This window comes from Bison bison, unplaced genomic scaffold, assembly GCF_000754665.1.
Source record: "Bison bison bison isolate TAMUID 2011002044 unplaced genomic scaffold, Bison_UMD1.0 scf7180017864370, whole genome shotgun sequence".
NCBI lineage: Eukaryota > Metazoa > Chordata > Mammalia > Artiodactyla > Bovidae > Bison > Bison bison.
Genome location: NW_011494942.1, coordinates 14,724,333 through 14,739,310, shown reverse-complemented (window position 1 = coordinate 14,739,310; position 14,978 = coordinate 14,724,333). Strand labels below are relative to the sequence as shown.

General features: G+C 37.7%; 1 protein-coding gene across 3 annotated transcripts in view; it reads right to left on the bottom strand.

Moving 5' to 3' along the window:
- Positions 1 to 14,978, bottom strand: part of FAR2 (fatty acyl CoA reductase 2) — a 176,465-nt gene that overhangs the window by 13,180 nt on the left and 148,307 nt on the right. For all 3 annotated transcript variants that reach the window (XM_010856032.1, XM_010856031.1, XM_010856030.1), the window contains exons 5-9: positions 10,854 to 11,031; positions 9,266 to 9,310; positions 7,195 to 7,313; positions 6,038 to 6,105; positions 3,189 to 3,360 (exon numbers count right to left, since the gene is read on the bottom strand). In XM_010856032.1, coding sequence (XP_010854334.1) covers positions 3,189 to 3,360; positions 6,038 to 6,105; positions 7,195 to 7,313; positions 9,266 to 9,310; positions 10,854 to 11,031 — 582 coding nt within the window. The remainder of the gene's footprint in view (positions 1 to 3,188; positions 3,361 to 6,037; positions 6,106 to 7,194; positions 7,314 to 9,265; positions 9,311 to 10,853; positions 11,032 to 14,978) is intronic.

Genomic DNA, 14,978 nt, shown 5'->3' with positions numbered 1-14,978 from the left:
CATCACTGACTCGATGACGTGAGTCTGAGTGAACTCCGGGAGTTGGTGATGGACAGGGAGGCCTGGCGTGCTGCGATTCATGGGGTCACAAAAAGTCGGACACGACTGAGCGACTGATCTAATCTGATCATTGTATGTACAGGACTGTATCAGCAAAATAGTATTTTTTTAGAAAGAAAGAGTACACTTATTATTCTCATGTGGTGAAGATCTTATTAATACATACAATGCAAAAGCTATAAAGGAAAAATGACTCATTTTATCATATAAAATTTTTCTTTAGTAATAATAGTGATTACTATATTTTATGCACCCTAATGTAAAATCCTGTAAAATAGGTATGATTACAATCTCTTTTTAACAAGTTAGTATTTAGAAAGGTTAAGTAATTTAGGGCTCATATGGATAAATTAGTGAAGGCCAGGATTTAGGTCTGTAAGTCTGACCAAACTCCATGCTCTTAAGACTTGCATTATATGTAGTTTCCCTTGTATTAAAAATGCTTCATAATCAGAGCTACAGGATAAGAAACTGACTTCAAGAAACCACATTAATTATATATTTACACATATATACATACCCACACCACTTTCATAATAAGTACAACCCAACAGAAAAATAGAATATTGTTGTTGATTAATTGCTACATCGTGTCTGATTCTTATGACCCGGTGGACTGTAGCCTGCTAGGCTTCTCTGTCCATGGGATTTCCCAGGCAAGAATACTGGAGTGGGTTGCCATTCCCTTCCCCAGAAGATATTCCTGTCTCAGGGACTGAACCCGCATCTCCTGCACTGGCAGGCGGATTCTTTACCATGGAGCCATGAGAGAAGCCCCTAAACAAACACAGAGAGAAAATTCCTCCTTTGAAAACTATATATTTATACATATATACATATACACACAGCTTCCATAAATTAATAAGTAAAGTCCAATAGAAAAATAGAAATATTAGCCATAAAGAAGAATGAAATAATGCTGTTGTAGCAACATGAATGGACATAGAGATTATCATACTAAGCGAAGTAATTAAGACAGAGAAAGACAAATATCATATGATATAACTTATATGTAGAATCTAAAAAGAATGATATGAATGAATCTACTGTGAAACAGAAACAGGATCACATGGAAAACAAACTTACGGTTCCCAAAGGGGAAAGCGGGGGAGGGATAAACTTAGAATTTGATATTAACAGATACATATTACTATATATAAAATAAGCAATAAGGGCCTGAATATACATATATGCATATATATATATATGAATCACTGCTGTACATCTGAACATTGTAAATAAGTTATATTTCAATAAGAAACAAAATTAAAAAATAGGTGAGAAATAGAAGCAAGCAACTCATAATAGAGAAAACATGAATGTCTAATAAACAAATGAAAACCCAGCCCCTCCGTCAATCAAGGAAAATGCAAATCAAAGTGACAGAGATGTTAGTTCTTGTCATTAGCTTAACAATTCAAAATATTGATTTCTGCGAAGTATTAATGAGCTGTTGTGATAGTGTATAAATTGACAGAGGCTTCCTTTAAGGCAACCTGGTAGTAGTCATAATATCCATGTTGAATGTACCCTCCAATCTAGCACGCCTACCCCTCAGCATCCTCCACAGACTAAAGGCACATTCTATGAAGATGCGTGTGCACTGACACTTGTCCCATTGTTTGTAATGGGGGTGAAAAAGACAGCGCTAGCAGAATGACTTGGATTTTCACGGAATACAAGTGAAAAAGAAAGTATGTAGGATTGATTTAAACATACATAGAGACACGCCTTACCTCTAAGCAAAACCATACATATGGTTGTAAATGCATAAGTGATTATACACAAACACACTTGGGGAAGGAAAGAGTCCAGAAGGATTCTAGCACTTTCTGCCTTAAAGATTATTCTTAAGATTCCTATCACCAAATGAATCATCATTTCCCATGAATATTACAATTTAATTTCTTACAAACAAAATACATAAAGATTTTTACTAGGACTGTTCCTCCTGTGTTTTTCTTTTCTTCTTACTGAACTTTGCTCTTCATCCAGGTCTCCTTCCAACTCTGATATATTTTAAAGGCTTGTGTTTCTGCCAGCAGTGTTTGGTTTTCCTTCTTTTCCCATCTTTATTTAACAAGCCCGTTATACAAATATTTCCCCACAAACATAGTGTCCCCCTTTTCACCTTACTCAAGAAGAAACTGACAATGAGTTATGAACTCTAAGTAAGATCTCTGAAAATGTGGATAAACTCTACATTGCCTAAGCATTACTCATTTGCTCTACTAATAAGAATGGAAATAAACACACTGAGAGAGAATTTCTCCTTTAAAAGAGGCTAACATCAGGCTTCTGATGGCAGGAATTGCCTTTGGTAATTATGATAATGATGATGACTCAGAAACACAAAGTGTTATTCAAGTGAGACCAGAGTAGAAAGGGACATGCCCTAAGTCACCCAGCGTCAACACCCTGACACTCTACTTTGCTCCCTCTACTCTCTTCACTCATCTCCACGTGGCAGTAAGTTCAGTTCAGGTTTCTCCAGATCTTTCCTCTGTCTCTGCCTCTGAGACTACTTAAAATTCTTTCTCTAACTTCCATTTCCTCACCTGTAAAACTGGGATGAGAATACCCTCCTTGGGTTGTTGTGAGAATTAAAATGAGGTCATCATGCATCACCCCTTGTGTGTATGTGAGGCTGTTAACATTGTAGCACATTGTAAGATTAACTGTCCTGCTAAATCACTGAGTCACATCCAACTCTTTGTGATCCTATGGATTGTAGCCCGTCAAGCTCTCTTGTCCACAGGATTGTCCAGGCAAGAATACTGGAGTGGGTTGCCATACCCTCCTCCAAGCGAAATTCCCAACCCAGGGATTGAATCTAACAGTTTACAAACTCCCAGATACAGACTCTCAGTTGCTTTTCTTTTTAGGTGAATTCATCAAGCAAGTTCCTTAACATTAAGGTAGGGTTCCCTTGGGGTTCCCACTACTACTGCTTTGATTGTCCCTCTGTAGAGATAAAATCATAACTAGAGATATAGTTAACTCCCTTAGAGATATAATCATAACTATGATTCAACTGTCACTTTGACCCGTAGGTGATGGGAAGGCAAAGGACTGGAGTCCTTAACTTTCATGCAGACACTCCTAAAGCTATTGTCTCCGTTTCTCACCTGGGCTTCCTTCCTGTGAGACGAAGATAGAAGTCATAGATGATGGCAGGGGCCCGGTGACTGACAGCATTCCAGTAATGGGTTGTGATGTTGTTGGTTGTGAAGTCAGCGTTCGGCCTCCTGAAAGCTCTCTCAAATGGGATTTTTTCAAAGGTTGCCAAGACTTGGAGTCCTGGAGAGGGGGTGGGGATGGGGGAGATTAAGTGCTAAGTCCAGGAGCATTGCAAATGCCACCCATTATGGTGGATGGCGTTTGCAATGGGTCAAAACAATAAATAGTAAGGATTTGTTGTGTACAGCCAAGAATAATACTAAGATTTTTACACCAGGCAAGTGGTCATCTGCAAATTTAAACAATGTAAATTGGTTAAGAATTGAATCCTTCACTTGAAACCTTTACCCTAAAACAACTTCTTGGGAAAATAGTTTTAGTCAATACTAAAATTTCAATTCAATTTCAAGGTTATTTAGTCTATTCAGAAAGCCCAAGACAGAGCCTGGGGGTGTTATTTCTTTGGTTGGATCATCACTTGCAGAACAATCAGGAAAGTTTCTTAACACTTTACTTAAACTTTTATAAAGATTTATGTAAAAGAGAGACTCTAAAATTAGGATTCCTTCATGTTGGTTCATTTTAAATACCAGTCTTTTACTTCTTTGGTATTTCTACTACTCTGGCAATATGTCAGACTCAATTGTTTTACTCTTGTCTCCAGAGTTTTCTTAAATAATAATCTTAAAAAGTATATCATTACTTATATAAAACCTGGTTTCAAGCTTTTAATGTACATCTGTAAATCAAATACTTATTTTCAAAAGGTACTCATTCTTTTGAACTCAGTTTTGATTTTATTTTTGTAGAATTTTCAAAGTTGCCTAAGTTCATTACTCAGTTATGATGAAGTTATCAATTATTATGATAATATGGTTACTGTCCTCTGTAAAAGATAGTACCTGGAAGTCTGTATGAAAAATATATACCCCATACAGAAAAGATTATCCAGAAACATCTGATCCTGGGTCTTTTCCTCCCAGAGGGATTCATGTTGACTTTACAAATCCCTAGTGGGGTGATCATTAGACATTCATACCCCTCATCTACTTCTATGTCCGGCTCCTGCTACCCATGTGCAATGAATGAATCAATTACTCTCTCTGGGCTTTGTGTGTAAAATAAAGTGAGAACACTAGACTATTTTTTAAAGAATTTAATTTTTATTGTACCATACTTTCATTTCGAAAATACAAAGTTTGTAATGGTTTTGTGAATGAAAGGCTTTCCTCTAAATTTTATCCTTCTTGTTGAGTGTTAAAGTTAGTACGTGGCAAATAGAAAGCTAGATTTCTAATTTTAAGAAATTAGATATGCAACAAAGGTTTACAGTATAGCACAGGGAACTATAGTTAATATCTTGTAATAACTATAATGGAAAATAATTTAAAAAATAATATCTGTGTTTGTGTATAACTGAGTCATCTTGCTGTGCACCTGAAACACAGTCAGCTATAGTTGAATAATATATACATATATAAAGAAAAAGGTTAATAAGTGGCTGTGTAACATGGAACAAGCTGCAGTGATTTGACTGTCTGACTTTCACTGATTCAGCAATTTCTGTCAAAGCAAAGTTTATTTTAAGAGCAGAATGATATCTATCTATTTACATATCTATATCAGATATCTATCTGAATCACTTTGCTGTATACATGAAATTAACACAACATTGTAAATAAGTATACTTCAATTTAAAAACAAGGAAAAGAGAGAAAAAGCAGAATGAGAGTTTTATATGTACCATAATCAAAAGAAGTAAGCACATTAGATTATTTTTAAGATCACTTTTAACTATTACACTGTGTATGTTCATAAAATAGACAGTAAGAATTTTCAGCAAGAAGAAGACTATTTTGAATCCCATGTATGGAATTTACATGTAGCATCTTTTGATTTAAGAACTTAAGTATTTTGGTTACTTCTACTAATGCCTCTTTTTATGAGTGATACCTTAATTCTGTTACTGAGATAGAGAAGATTTATTTTTATTTCCAAATATTTCCAGAATTATTTCATTATATGATCTAAATAACTGGATATGATGGTAATAGATAATTTCATTTTACTTTTACTGAAATAATAACTTTGCAAATAGAATAGCGCAGTGGAATGCTCTGAATTGGAAATAAGATTCTAACAAATTAAGCACATTTAATTTTTTTCAACATCTAGTACTAAACAGCAATTAGATGATCTAAAAGTTTTAGATATTCATAAGAAAATCAGAAGCAGAGTACAAGATTGGTTAGCTAATTTTCTGTCATATGCAGGATTAATTCTAATTCAATTCAACAGGCTACTTTCAAGGTTACACTATGGCTGACTGCCTAAATTAATAAAGAGTATCACTGACTCAATGATACCAGTTAGTATCATTGGATTTTTCTAAATCTACTTGGCCATTAATCATGGCACATTCTCAGTGATATGTCCGGGGGGCGAGGGCTGTGTGCATGAGCACAGTGGCCAGGAGAAGTATTTTATCACTGATATTGCTTATAAATACTGACTTTGGCTTGACTTTATTTGTTTTTTAAATCCCTACAGCCAATGGACCCCTTATTGCTCACACTCATGCCGCTGTTTCGCTGGTCCCTTTCTTTGAGATACCACAGTGCATTCTAATTAACTCTACACATTCACAATTTGCAGTTATTTTTCTGGCTTTACCTATGTTTTATCTTTTCCCGCATTAGACTCAAAGCTCCACGACACGTTGTTTTCCCTGCGGCAGATGCTAATTGTGGACGCGCGTTCTCTAATGGCTCCTTAGGTACTTGCTACAGGCACTTACCCATTTTGCCCCAGTTACAGGGATTGAGGTTGCCAGATGTACAGTGGTAGACCAATGTCGACTTAGGTCTGAAAAACGAAAGTTAGGTGAATACAAGAAAATGGAGAACTAATGAAAGAAAGATAAGGGAAAATAACGCTTAAACAAATTTTTTTTTTCTCAATAATTCCCATGACTAAGGCACTCTTAGGTGGCTCAGGCGGTAAAGGATCCTCCTAAAATGTGGTAGACCGGGGTTCAATCCCTGGGTTGGGAAGATCCCCTGGAGAAGGGCATGGCAGTCCACTCTAGTATTCCTGCCTGGAGAATCCCGTGGACAGAGAAGCCTGGCAGGCGACAGTCCATGGCGTCACAAAGAATTGCGCACGACTGAGCGACTAAGCACAGCCTGACACACAGGCGCTCCACGCAACACTTGCATCTTTTGTTCCTTCTTTGGGTTAAAAACAAAACGGAAAACTAGGAAAAGTGCAAGTGTGTGTGTGTACATGTGTAGGAGGAACAAAATCCCAGTAGGCTGACATATTTATGGAGCAAATGGAGGCACCATGAGGATGACGGAGCAAATTGTATTTCTAACTCCTTGACATCTTTACTTTGCAAAAATATGGGTTTGTTTTTTCCTAAATCCAATGAAGCGCTATTGGATTGGACAACATCTAAATATCTAACTTCAGATAATTAATAAAAATTTTGTTTACTAACAAAGTTAAATATACAAACAACCTATTATTTTTCTTTGTACTAGAAAATACCTCTCACACACACATGGTGATCTGAACTTTTGACTTTTATTAGGAACTGAGAAGTGAAGAAAAATATGCTCTCATTTCATCTACTTTTATCTTCTTTGCCTTAAAAAAGGAAGCTGTGTTTTAGGTTGCTGAATAGAAAGAAAAGCTTTTCAATTATTGAGAATTTCATGGTTAAGTGATTTGAAGAATTTATTATTTTATGATCAACCAAGTACTAACTGGTATTTATAAAAAACTCAATGCCTATATTATGACATAACTGGAACTCTGTGAAATATCCAGATACCCTCTCACATTTGGGGTCTTCTTCAGTAAAATTCATATATTTTGAATAGGTGCCCAACATAGTTACCCTCCTCCTCATCAAATCTTCGAAAGCCAGTTTAAGGATCCACTCCACACCTGTGAACTGCCGTGTACCATCCTACAGCCAAAGTGAGATTGACCACTGTGTCTGCTGGAATCAAATCTGCCACAGCCATCGGAGTAGCTCTTATGGACCGAAGAAACCCTTTCCCAGCCTGCACAGACAAAAGGACATAAATTATTGAACCAGGCGTTAAGTAACAGTTGGGGCTAACGTATATATCAGACAGGTAGTACCAATGCTGGTAGTAATAATAACTAACGCTGATCACTGCTTGCTAGGTTAATGTGCCAAGACTGACTGCTCTCAGGCCATCCAACCTCCCCAGCCAAGTTCAAGTGCCATCTCCAAGAACCACCAGTGATCCTCAGGTTCCTCTTCAGAGTGAAATTCCTCAAACTTGTAAGGAGTTTAATGTATTTAGCTAATTAATAAACACCAAGAATAAAAGAAAAAAACAAGAATAAGATTTAATATCTTAAAAATTAATTCATAAGATATTCTAAGAATTAAGTTTTCCCAAATTTCCCATTAATTTAACTTACCATTTCTTAAATGATGTCATTTTTAGCTAGAGTCTACTAGTTTATAAGAAGTAATAGGCACTAGAAGTTATAGAAATGCCTTTTTAAACTGATAAAATTCCACTGCTTAACAACAACTTTTTATTACTTGTGGAAAAGGCCACCGTTATTTACTTTTTGTTCAGTATCTTTGTTTACTTCACAGATCACTGATGCTATATAGATGCAAGAATTGGGAATTGTTCATGTTAATAAATGCCATGTCAATAAATAAAGGAGCCAGTTTATTGACTTTTTGAAGTAATTGATTATTTACACCCTGCATGTTTCCAACATCAATTTGCAGTGGTCAGCACTTATATTCCTAATTTCTGTCTTCTTGTAACTGATTAACCTTCCTTTGGACAAGCGTGCCTGCTAAGTTGTTTCAGTCGAGTCTGACTCGTTGCAACCCTATGGACTATAGCCCACCAGGCTCCTCTGTCCATGGGATTCCTCCAGGCAAAAATACTGGAGTGGGTTGACATGCCCTCCTCCTGTCCTTTGGAATATGGGAAATCAATTTGGAAATTTTTAGAAAATCTGAATGCATGTGTAGCTTTGCTAACAGTGTAATAAAACTCACTCTGGGATCATGTTAAAATAGCTATGTTCTGAGTTACTGAACACTCACTTCCAACTAAGCCTCAAGAGTTGAAGGCAGGTAGGGAACAGAAATCGAAAGAAATTAAAAAGAAGTTCATTGTTACTGTCTTTGACAAGTAGTCATAATTCACTGTCTTTTATTTGTATTGTAGTTCATGTTGGATCTAGTTCTGTGAAGAACAGAGGCACAGTCTGAAACATGAGATCCCTCACAAAATTTAAACTCATTTAAAGAGGTGAAGTCCATTTCAATGTCTGAAAGAGAAGAGTTGTAGTTCTGAACCTAAAATGCTTCAGTGTGAGCCGGAAAGCGCCGCAGCTCACAGGACCAGTCTCCCCTGCAGGGAGACACACACAAAGGTCTGCTGACCCAGAGGAGCGGTTGGTGTTTTCCTTGTCTGTGAGAGGATTAGTGTTCAAAAGTGTGTCCTATAGTCATCAATTTTTATATTTGAAAAACTTGCTTTAATTGGTAGTCCTTTTTCTTAGATATATTGAGAAATCAATGTTGATGTATTTATGCATTTATATACTTTCTATCCAAATGCACATAAATTTAATAATCTTTGGGAATATGAGTTTTATCACATCCCTAATTCTAGCTATGGTTAAAGAGCAAAAAGAAGGAAATACCCCCATCCTGTGTTAACTAAGCATGGTACTAGAGGCTCAAAATTCTATCCAAAAATAAAACTCCTAAGTGGCAATTGATGATATCACAGTACTTCTATTTTCCTGATAATGATATTGGCAGATAATTAAAGTAATTTCATTCTGCCTCTATTTTTCAATCAGCAAAACTGAAATAATTTGCATCAATTGTAGTGAGTAAAGGAACGCTTATGGTTTTGCATCAGTAAAGCTAAGCCAATATTAGAATTTTGTTACTGTCCCTCCACTACATTTGAAGTAATTATTTCCACACTGTTATACATACCGCAATAATGAGCCCACTAGGTCCATTTAAGTTATCAACCCAACCCTAAAAAGAGAAAAGGGAAAAGATCTCTAGTTGGTTCCACATGTCAGAAAATCACAGTACCTTTGGAATATCTGCAGTCTAATCTTAAACTTCAAACAACAACACTGAGACTCCAGCCAATAAACTGTCTAGTCCACTATTTCCAAAATTACAAACAGAGATCAGTGAGAAAGCACTGGACATTTTCTGCACTTGGTTTGTGGAAGAATTAAAATTCTGCCGGCATTTATTTCATAGCAGGAATCAAGAATAGTTGCAAGCTGTCTTTGACATCTTAGGAGCTAAATTGGATCTCATCTTAATATCATAATCTGCTAATCAATTCATTTTCCTCACCTGGGCCTGATTTTAACTTCTCAGGGGAACATTTCAAACATAGTTTGCGGAAAATTGACTCTTACTTGACAATTGTAAGAGTCATAGCATCTTTCATTCATTCTATCTCAAGATCAACTTGTATTAGCTTGCTATAGATGGTAGAGAAAATATTATCTTCAGGAGCAGTTAGAGAAAAATGTCTTTATGAGTTTGTCTCCTAAGCCCAAAGCAAGCCAGTTGACCTCATTATGTCTGTTTATCTTTGAAAGTCAAAATGTATAAGACGGGAAAGGAGAGAGAACTTGAAGGTATTAATATTAGTTGAGCCTTTTACTAGGGACCAGGCACTGCAGTAGACATACCACTGCTGCTGCTAAGTCACTTCAGTCGTGTCCGACTCTGTGTGACCCCATAGACGGCAGCTCATCAGGCTCCTCGGTCCCTGGGATTCTCCAGGCAAGAACACTGGAGTGGGTTGCCATTTCCTTCTCCAGAGCATGAAAGTGAAAAGTGAAAGTGAAGTCGCTCAGTCATGTCCGACTCTTAGCGACCCCATGGACTGCAGCCTACCAGGCTCCTCCGTCCATGGGATTTTCCAGGCAAGAGTACTGGAGTGAGGTGCCAGTGCCTTCTACACTGTCTCATTTCATCAACCCTCCATACGGTGTGGTTAGCCCAGTTTTACATATGAGACAACTCATATGTAAAAGGTTGCATGTCAATAAGTAATGGAGCTTGGATTTATCTGGTACAAAAGCTTTACAGAATTGCTTCAAAAAAGATGGTATAATGCAAAGTACTTTCAAAAAGATAACAGAAGTATATGCAGATAAAAATCGTTATTCCTAAACTGAGGACTTTCTCTGAGCTTTGCTCTTCCTATTTACCCTGGCAATTTGTTAACATTATCAATTTGGCCAGCAGGAACATTCTTGTATATTTAAACTATTGTGGAGAAGCCAAGAAATAAAGTTATTTCCCACGGGAATTTTGAGACTAGAGTTATTGAGAAACTAACTGAAGACTCCACCCAGCTCTAGGACAGTCAGTGTAACATCAGAGGAGCCCGGTGGTGAATAAATCCCGAACCAAACGTGCATTTTGGTCCTCACATTTGCTGTACTCAGCTATATATACTGGAAAACAAAAAAGACATCAGAGAGTAATTGGACAGGAGGGATGCTGGTTCAGAAGCAAAGCGCAGAATCCGGGCGAGTGGGCTTACTGGGAAGGGCTCCTGCCACGTTGCTCCCATGATGGAGGGCCGTATGATGGCAATGTTGAGGTTGCCACCTTCCTGCTGCACCACCACCTCTCCCAAGGCCTTGGTATAGGTGTATGTGTTAGGCCAATCTCCGATCAGTTTCGGTGTGATCTCGTCAATAATAGCGTCGTCTAACCACCTAAAGGTAGTCAGAGTGAAAAAGAACGTTGTCAGCATGTATTAGACAACATACCAAAAAGAAATTGTGAGACACTGACAAACAGAACTTCCCCATTCCAGCTTGAGTTCTGAAATTCGGAACTGTCAAAGGACACCAAGGCTTGAGTGTGAACCTATCCAGATGATGCAAGATGGATGAGATCTTTGCTCCCCACTGCTTAGCCCAACATTACTAGTTGAATCCTATGCCTTCTGTCTCAATAGATTTATCCAATTGTTATGCAGTCTGCTGCTTGAGTGTGTGTGTGCGTGCATGCGTGATAAGTCACTTCGGTCATGTCCAACTCTTTGTGACCCCATGGACTGCAGCACACTAGGCTCCTCTGTCCATGGGATTCTCCAGACAAGAATACTGGAGTGGGTTGCCATGCCCTCCTCCAGGGGATCTTCCCGACCCAGGGATGGAATCTGTGTCTCATGTCTCCTGCATTTGACAGGTGGGTTCTTTACCCCTAGTGCCACCTGGGAAGCTCCCTGCTACTTGATTACATACAGCTAATTTCTATCTTCAATTATAGCCTCTCAGAGCGAATGTACCTATCAAGGTACATTCAATGAATGTATTGTGAGTGCCAGTTGGGTGTCCAACAGTGGGCTGGCTGCCCTGGTCATGGACTTGAGAGGCTGTCATCAGAGGTGTCAGTGGCAGCCCCTCTCATTCACTATTGTCCAATTAGAACCTTGGCACTAATCTTGAAACCTTCAGCTTTGATTTTTGTTTTAAATTCTACTTAATGTCTTAACAAAGAAAGGCAACTACATTTATCAGAACTTACAATCTGTTTTAGAATCCATGCACTGTATTTTGAAGATCTGTTTAGAGTCTATGCTAATAACTGGGTAATCATTTCCAGAGATTTCCAATGAGTTTTAAAGTGCTCTAATAACTATTAATAGTCTGTCAAGTGGGGTGAGAACAGCACAATGAAGCAACTTTAATACAGTGACTATTGAATGCCTGTACCTTCAAGAAGATCTGTATCATGAATAACTGAGTTACCATGGCACCAACCTAATTTTTTTTTTTAAAGATGGTAAAACCATTTTAATAATCCCAGAGTCTACCTGCTTTTCTCTAAGAGAGCAATGAAATTATTGTTGATTAAATATTGAATGTTTCTCTTAGCTGGTAGATCTATTTGGTGAAACTTTGCATATAATACAGTTTTTAAAAATTAGGTGACATGTCAGTGTGATTTTATAATTAATGTGTTTGGTACATTTATTCCCATTTTATTGGACCCAACACAATCATATTATTTTGATTGCAGAAAAATCTTATTAGAGGTTATCATTTTCCTCTCACGATAAATTATTGAGTATTTAAGAAGTGCTTAATGCCAAGACATTCAGAAACACAACTCTCAATTTCAATATCGGAGAGGAATGTCAATACTGTCTGTTATGGTCTAGTTTTCCTTGCTTTGCAGTTCTAGTGCTGAATATCTTCTAGCTAACAAATGCCTTCTGGTTTACACTGAAAAGAGAAAGGCTGAGAAGGTCTGAGAATTAAAAACAACTCCAAATACTTAGAAGAACAGAAGTTATTTCAATCACGTGGTCACTGAGTGTTGGAAGAGAGTGAGGGACAATCTAGGCGCCTCTCTATCTTTCTAATAATGTTACCTTTACCTCATCTTATTTGTAGGTCAGCAGTGGATTAACTGACCTAAGACCATTTTTATTTTCACCTACAAAAACATACAGGTTACAAAAAACTAGGTCTGAAGAAATACAGCCCAGTTTTAACAAAGCTGTAGAGAAAACAGGTTTAAGAAAGCATCAGGTTTAAGGAAACAGGTTTAAGGAAAGCCAGCAATACCCTTGGATTATATGTCCCATGGCTGGTACCATATGCTGTCACTGCTGTTGGTGTGCATGAAAAAGGTAACACTTGGAGGCTTCTCCAAGTTTGGTGAGTTAGCTCATCTTAGAAAACACTGGTTTCTAGGTTTCTAAGAACACACAGCAAAAGAAGTTGCAGTGCTCTGTAGATGATCTGCCTTTACTATTTGTAGCTCCGCCATATTCTACTGTATCATTTTCTCATGTTCTCCACGGGCACTTGTGAAAAGTAGCAATAATTGCATGTGTTCTAAAGTTTCAGGTGATGAGGACAAACAGGAACATTCACAACCACACGTAAAACTATTTGATTAAACAAAATGAGCTAACACATCTCACACATATTTAGTAAAACCGCCAAGAAGCATGTATCTAGAAAGGTCACAGTTGGTTTTAAAATATCTTTTCTAATATAGCCAAACAGATCATATCTCACCTTGCCATTTCTTGGGTTCAAAGAGATTAATGTAACATTCATTGGTTAAGTGATGCCCTTTTCAGGACCTAAAATTGGTCCATGTTCTTTATCAAAATTTGATTTGGAGCTGTTGCTTGTCTTTAAACTAGTAAATAAATTAGCATGAAAAAAGGACAGCATATAAACTAAAGCACATTTCTGAAACTAAGTCAAAGCACTTCGGGATACTCAGGAGATGTCTGAACTCATGGGCTCCAAAGTCTAAACTTCTACTTAAATAGCTTTAAAAGAAGCAAAAAGTCACACACACATATACATACACAATACAGACAATTTCCTCTAAATATTATTATCTTTTTTGGTTTGAAACTTATTTATTCAACTTTTTATATCCTTATTTTCATAATTTTTGTATTTACTGAATGAAATAGCAAGAGGAATATATATTTTTCCTCAGTTTTCCTGTGCAGCAAACAGGGCCAACCTAGTAGTGAATCAGGAAAAGCTTTCTGGAGAGTAAGTACTGGACATCCCCCAAGGTAACCTTTGCTGTCTTTTCTCTGACCTGGAGTATGTTTGTCCCTTGATTACTGCAATTATCATGCTATATGTTCTTGCTCGGGCTTCACAGGGTAAAGAGTCTACCTCCAAAGCAAGAAACGAGGATTCAGTTCCTGGGTGGGGAAGATTCCCTGGAGAAGGAAATGGCAACCCACTCCAGTATTCTTGCCTGGAAAATTCCATGGACAGAGGAACCTGTACATTCCATGGGGTCACAAAGAGTTGGACATGACTGAGCAACTGAACACAAAAGTTCTTGCTCATGTCTGTTTCCCGACTTTACAATGAGTCCAGGAGTGCAAGGATTATATTTTTTTAATCTCTGTGTCCAATCACCTTACTCTCCCCAGGAACCAGCTAAATGTGTGCTCTTTCACAAAACAGTCATGATTGGCCAGTGCTGTCCAAAGTTTGGGAAGCTGAGATAGACAATGGTAGGAGAGAATGGGTGAACTCAGAAGGAGGTGAGGTTGTGGGGAGACTGTGGAAAAGTTAGAGAGGGGATGTCTTTGAGGAAATGAAGAAAAATTGGAACTTAAGGTATCCGGTGGCAGTGGTGAAAAGTTCTGGGACGCTGAAAGGCTAAAGGTTGGCCAACTTCAATTGGGTGGTGACTTCAGAGTAAATTTAACTGGCTCCAAAGTAAATTTGAACCACCTCTTGGGGAGAAGGGTATATCTGAGCCTAATGCTTGTGGTGACTTGGCCTCTGTATTACCCTTTAGACTTTATTGAGCACATACTGTGGTTCCAGTGACCTTACACCATGGAAATTATTCAGCTTATTTAAGAACAATTTAATTCTGCTCTGATTCATGTTGAAGTCTGGCGCTATTAAAAGTACACAGAATTTCCAGTTTTTTGGGTTTTTTTTGTCAGCTGCTTAGATGCCATCTTAATGCTATACAATCCTGACAATAAAAGCACAAATGCTAAAATTAGCTTTTTCTGTTCCCCTAGAATAGATAAACAGGGGTTTCCACATGGCTCAGTGGTAAAGAATATGGCTGCAAATGCAGGAGATGTGGGTTTGATCCCTGGGTTGGGAAGATATCGTACAGGAGGTAATAGCAAACCCCACCA